The sequence below is a fragment of the Crinia signifera genome, chromosome 6, assembly GCF_055691185.1.
Source record: "Crinia signifera chromosome 6, ASM5569118v1, whole genome shotgun sequence".
Classification (NCBI taxonomy): domain Eukaryota; kingdom Metazoa; phylum Chordata; class Amphibia; order Anura; family Myobatrachidae; genus Crinia; species Crinia signifera.
The window spans coordinates 175,528,163-175,534,606 of NC_139222.1; the positions used below are offsets into that span (position 1 = coordinate 175,528,163).

The 6,444-nt window shown below is 42.3% G+C and overlaps 1 protein-coding gene across 1 annotated transcript in view; it reads right to left on the minus strand.

The window, feature by feature from the left end:
* Nucleotides 1-4,950, minus strand: part of CACNG1 (calcium voltage-gated channel auxiliary subunit gamma 1) — a 40,692-nt gene extending 35,742 nt beyond the window's left edge. Inside the window, exon 1 of the mRNA XM_083145528.1 lies at nucleotides 4,710-4,950. Within this exon, the coding sequence (XP_083001654.1) occupies nucleotides 4,710-4,950 (241 nt within the window). The remainder of the gene's footprint in view (nucleotides 1-4,709) is intronic.
* Nucleotides 4,951-6,444: the final 1,494 nt, after the last annotated feature.

Sequence of the window (6,444 nt, forward strand, 5' to 3'; positions counted from 1 at the left end):
TCGCCTCTAAATGTATCAGACAGATAGTAGTTTTGTGAATAACATTAAATAATTAAGAAATTAAGACAAAGCTCCAAAAATGGCAGCTATTTTTACTGGTATTGTGACAGTTGTTATTTGAACCATAGGGGGAAATTTACTAAGATGGGAGTTCTATTTCACATGGGATGTTGCTATGGGCAACCAATCAGATCCTATCTATTATCTTCTAGAGGGTGCTAAATAAGAACTAAATTCTGATTGGTTGCCCATAGCAACATCCCATTGGATTAGAACTCCCAATTTCCCACATAGATTCTTTGTCATTTAAGAAATCTGAATAAATGGAGTAAGGTTTTTTGTTTGCACGGAGATAAGTCCCTTGTGTCCCTAATGAGCACTTGTTGTTGATGGGTAGGAAGAGAACTGTTACCCCCGGTGAAATTGGAGATGCTTACTGGCATAGAACCAATTCTGCGGTTGCTTGAGCACCCCAATTATTTTTGCTGCCGCTATCCATGTCTATGCACAGCGTTTCAGGGATATTTGAGCGCTCTCAATCATTAGAAAAAGAAAATAAAGCATCTAGCACACACTTGTGCTCTTAGCTCACGGAATGTATCCAGTGTTGCTGAGATTTTTGTGACATGTGGGTAAATAAAACTCACTGATATTTTAGCAGCTGATATTTAATTATGTATGATCGCCAAAGAGATTTGTTTTTGAGGTACATGCGTGGACATATATGGAATGTGCCTAAAAACAGTCTGGAAACCACATCTCTTAAGTACCAAGCTTATGTTCACTTTAGCAGGGCCAGATTAAGGGCTTCATTGGCCTGGAGCTGAAAATGTTCAAGGGCCTGTTATGAGGTGAGGCCAATGACATGTCGGCATGTAGAACCCATACACTATACGCCCCAGCGCCTCCATAAATATATCAAAGTACAAAAATTGCATAATTGGGTGGAAAATAGAAACGTAATTTCAATACTTATGATTTATAACCAACCACGTGGCCAGTTGGTGTCGGTCTGGTGATCATCATGCTGCCATCATGATGGGCCTGGAAATGAAGCTCTGTCTGCCCCATTGTTAATCTGGACCTGCACTTTAGGCCCACAGCTATGGGTGTCGGTTATTATCATAGGCAAGATTTTGGGATAATTTATTGTTAATTGTTATTTAATTAATTCACTCAATGAATATACCTGTTATGGCACGACATGCCTTAAACTAGACTAATAAAGTCATCCCTGCCTACTATTGCCCTAAGCTTTGCATGTTTGCCCTCGATCTAGAGGAGTCCCTCTCCCCCCCCAATATATAAATATGTTCTTTTTTTAACAGCTTTGGCTAAGGTTCTCATAGCAAGAAACTGGTTAGCTACCTCCTTGCCTTATATATATAACTGGCGTGCTTTAGTTAATGAGATATCAGGCCATGAAAGGTCACGTATAGGTCTAGAGGGTCGGTGGCCCCCTACTTTAATAAATGGGTCAGATGGAACTCCTCTCGGTTACCTACGGCCACTGACATACAAACCCAGTCCTTTTGAACTTAAATCATAATTTACACCTTTATTGGGGATGCTGATTTGTATAGTGTTATATTGTTTAATGTTTAATTAATCTTAATACTTGTATGTTAAAAACCACCACAGGACAAATTTCCATATGTACAGTATGCTGCCAATTTATTTGCTCAACTATCTTTCTTGTTTTGCTTCTGTATATTCCTATTACTCAAGAACCTTCATACAAACAAAACTTGACTGCTTACATTGCTAAATGTTTCAATGTTATGGCATATGTAATCTTCTTAATCTAATTAATGTAAATTTTTTATTGATTTTTAAATAAATAAATAAAATTACACAAGTAAAATAAAAAAAATATAATAATAATAATAATAATAATAATAATAATAATAATAATGATGATAAAAGACCTTTACAATAAAAAGAAAGAACAGATGTTGGTGAATGTGCTATGGAAATGATGCGTTACTTGCCTATCTGCCTGGAACAGCTGGAAGGCTCCTGTATATCAGGTAGTCCTTCCAATCCCCAGGAAAAGTGGACAAACCTCCTGCATCCCCCCTCCTCCGGCCAAATACCGGCAATTTGCAGCTCTTCAAGAAGGGGGCTGGGCTAAAATTATGCAAATCGCTGGTTTTCAGCCCCACCCTCTCCTCTGAGACCCTAGTTATGAAGAGTTGTGACTGCCGCTCCTGATTGGCAAGCTCCTAATGGCTGGTGACTCGGCGCAAGATTTCAAAAAGCTGCGAGCCCGCTCTGAATACAGACTGGCAGCCCATCGTTCTCTGCCCAGCTATCTTACTGCTTCCATTCTGCCGGGCTGGTGGCTGTCACCGCAAGCCTCCCCCTTGGCAGAGCATTACAAACTCCATAGCAACAAGCATGTAATCCCCCATAGCAACAAGCATTAAAAAATTCTACTTGCACCACTCGGAATCACGTTGTGGTATATGTATAATAGGCATCATGGTGTATGGCATATTTATAATGGAGCAAGGTCACCGCATTTAGGGGGGCACTTAAAACATCTCGCTCAGGGTGCTAGTAGGCCTTGACACGGAACTGGATTCACCAAAATATATCATCATTATGGTATGCAATGCAATTTAAATCAGGTTTTACAGCCAAATACCTTTTACTGATCATTTTGAAAAAGTTTACAACGTTTTTTTACTTTAAAACGTGAATTTGTATACAAAATATTGACAATATTGCACAGGCTCATAATCTATATTTGAATGCATTTCATATATCATTCAGCAGTGCTATGTATTTCACTGGTTACATTTAAAATGAAAAAATAATATTAATGCCCAACGTTTTTGTGGTAAGTCCAGGAAATGGGTGTCCCTATGCTCTTCCATCCTACCACCAACCCCCCACCGTGCGCGCACCATGGCAACTATGCAAGTCGCCGAAGATGCCTGCACAGAAGCCCTGCGCATGTGCATATGTGAATATGTGCATGCGCTGTCCAGAAACATCGGCCCCTGATGCAAACAACAAAATCCGGCCCATAGTACAGCTTTCTACTATATCTGTACTATATAGCCTTGCCTGCACAGTCTATTTTTGATATAGACTAAACGGGAAAACCACCCATTTTCAATTTGATTGTGTCTATATCAGCAAAACTGAATAGAAAATTATACTCTATCGATCCATGTGTACACCGTATAACACGACTCCTCCAGCAAAACTACTGTATATATTGTGAAAAAGGTGCCGAGTGATGAATTGGTGTTGACATACACACTCTATAAAGGGATGACTGTGTATGTCAACACCAATTGGTAGACCTGAACAAAGTCGACACATACAAATGGGTGAAATAAAAATGGTAGACACATGAAATGGGTAACACTAGTTTTTCATATATTTTTTTAAACAAAATGATAAATGGAGATGCAGTTGCGCTGGATAAAGCAGCCTTGTCTTCACAGATACAAAGAAACACCAACTTCCAATCCTGACATTATTGAAACCAGTGTGACTCAACTTGGTGTTAAGCCATAGGAAGATGCATACATGAACACCTGTTTTCGAGCCCTTTTAACCGTGATACTACGGAAATATACAGTATGCAAGGTCAAAATAGTAACAGGTAAAACATAAAAGTTTATTAAAACATATAAAAGAAATATAAAATAAATATAAAGGATAGCGGATTGGGACATTTTTGCTATTCACTGGTAGATTTACACAGGGCGGATTTTCACCTTGCGTGGGCGGCGGCTAGATACTCACAGTCATCTGCAATTTTGCAATGAGCGATCAGGCCTGAATCAGACCCTCGTGGGGATTGCAGGCGCTAAGAATCTGCAGAACATTTATTCCCATCCTTGCAAGTTAGCACCACTTGTTATAAGACTGACAATTTGTAGAACCTCATGAACTAATAGTGTGGTACTGGCCTTTCTGCATATTATATTTGAAAAATGATGTGTGTGTGTTTTATAGTGAATTATGTGGCTTTTTCTATAGGTGTGTGTGAAATAAATGCTTATCTTGCATTTCAGAATATTTAATACAGAAAAATTAATGTGTCTGTGTGTAAGTGGAAATAAAGGACCTGATTCACACCTGCTTGCTAGGCTGCGTATATGTGGAGCCAAGTGAGCATGTTAACACAGCCCTACTGAACACCGGATCCCCTCGCCACGCTGCGAGTGGATGTGTATGATTACACAACCGCTCGGAAGCGCACACACACAGGAGAAATCATTCGATGGTTGCAAACAGTTTCCTCTGTTTGCTGCAGAAAAGAAGCCCAGGACTTACTTTTCTGCTGCACTGTTTTCTCCGAATTGGGGGCTGCTGCTGACGCCATTTGATGTCATTAGCCCCCCAAGCAGGCTGGGGAACACCAGCGTTCCCTGGGGCACATCCAGCATTTCTATGGGCACATCCACCATTTTTGTATCTACCCCAGAATGCCCCCTGCCTGTCAATCAGGGCGCTCTCTGCGGAGGTCTGCACATGCGCATTACCATTTTTGCACATACGCAGTCCCCCTCCATCGCAGAGGGGCCAAATTGGTACCTGATCGAGCATGTCTGAATCAGTGTAGACCTTGCGGTTTCAGTGTGTATTCTAACTACAGAATATCAGTAGGAAAAGACAACACTCCCAATACTTGCTGTCCAAGTAATTCCGCCCTGATCTATAGATACATATAAAGGAACACATACCTCCAGGAAGGCTGAGCGGGCCACACACCTTGCTGATCACATCATTTCCTTCCACAACTATTTTCTTAGTGCACAATTTCCACAGCCCAAAATGTGCCACTTCGCAGGGCACAGTGAAATCATCCACTTTAGGAGTCATAACAGCCCAGTGGTTACTCATAACGGCAGCCAGCATCAGGGACACCCCAACCAAGATAATGCAGAAGGTGACCCGAATCTTAAGGGCTTTCAGTTCCATCATGTTGACGTCCGGAACCTGGGGGTCTTGGCGTGTGTTGGCTGCTTGGAAGTTTGTCCCGTTGCCTTCTGAGCTCTGGCAAGCGTGTTTGAGTGAGAGCAAGGCTGGGCTGAGATTGGAGAAGTCGCAGGGTGGGCCAATGTCCCACAGCTGTTGGGATCTGTCAGTATATATTACAAAATAGACCTGTTGCTTTTCGGGGGAGTAAGGAAACATAAGTTGCTCTTATGTCTCCTTGTGCTGTTTCTCGCGTTTGCTTGGAGAATTGTTCATCTTTGCCAATATTAACTGTTTGGCTCTGTTGCATAAATAATTACATTCTTGCGCCCTGTTTATGTTTGTTTGTGAATGCAGATAATTGGGAAAACTCTTTTTTTACATAAAAAAAAGTAGTGAAGCCCATGCTTGCTAGAAGCAACTTATATGTACATGGACTGTTTTCCTTAAAGGATATTACAGAGAGATAAGCATTTAAAATCAGGTTTGCCAGACACTGCAAAACTTTTTTTTTTTAATCATTTTAAAATGGTTTTCTAAGGGGCCTACACACGTAGAGATTTGCTGAGTGTTCTGTCAGGGCCAGTATTCTCCGGTGAGAACACTGGCCCTGAATGATTGCTGGATACTAATCGCCGGGCGATAGAGACGCTAGCAATATAGCAATATACCAAACATAAATTGCTGCGGCTAAGATATAAGAGAACAATTTGATCAGTGAAGAGTCTATATCTAATTAGTGAGATGCCAAAAAGGGAATTTATAATGGACAGAATCTCTCCAATATGGGGCAATACATGGGTAAAGGTGCATACCCATGGTGCAATTTGAGCTTCTGATTTTGACACAACCAGGGCAGGTTTGTCCTGTGCCAGAAATACTTACCATTCAAGCTGCATCCGCTGGTCTTCTGTAGCAGCCCTTGCTCCCCTGGGACTGCTGTTGCCAGCTGATTCCAGCGCTCAGGGAAGTTACGAGCTGATGGGGGGGGGGGGGGGGCGTGCTTGGGTGTTCATGCACTTCGGCATTCGTGTGTTCAGGTGCCCAAGGGCTCCCGAGAGGCCCAAACTTCCCAAACAGGGCCTAGCGTCGGCAGGGGGCAGCTGCATGGGGGCCCCGGAGATCCGGCGTACGATCCCAGAGGAAGTATGCGTTGGGGGGGGGGGGGGTATGCAATGGTGGTAGGAGCAACACAAGGGATGTGTGTGCCCCTAGAGGTGATGCACCAGTGGTGCATAGCTGGAGGCATCACTGGCACACACCAACTTATCAGTGGCATGCCCATAAATGTCCCGGGAGAGCCCGCTCCTGTAGTGTAATTCCGCCCCAGAAATTTCCATGCATACCACGGAGAGGTTAAACTGACTGGAACACCCAGAGCAAATTATATAGTGCATACACATTAAACAATATAGTTAATGCTATTGCTGATTGGCCACACCCAGGAGCATGCTGTCATTGACAATATAGTCTGGATTTGACTGCATGTATAGACGTCAG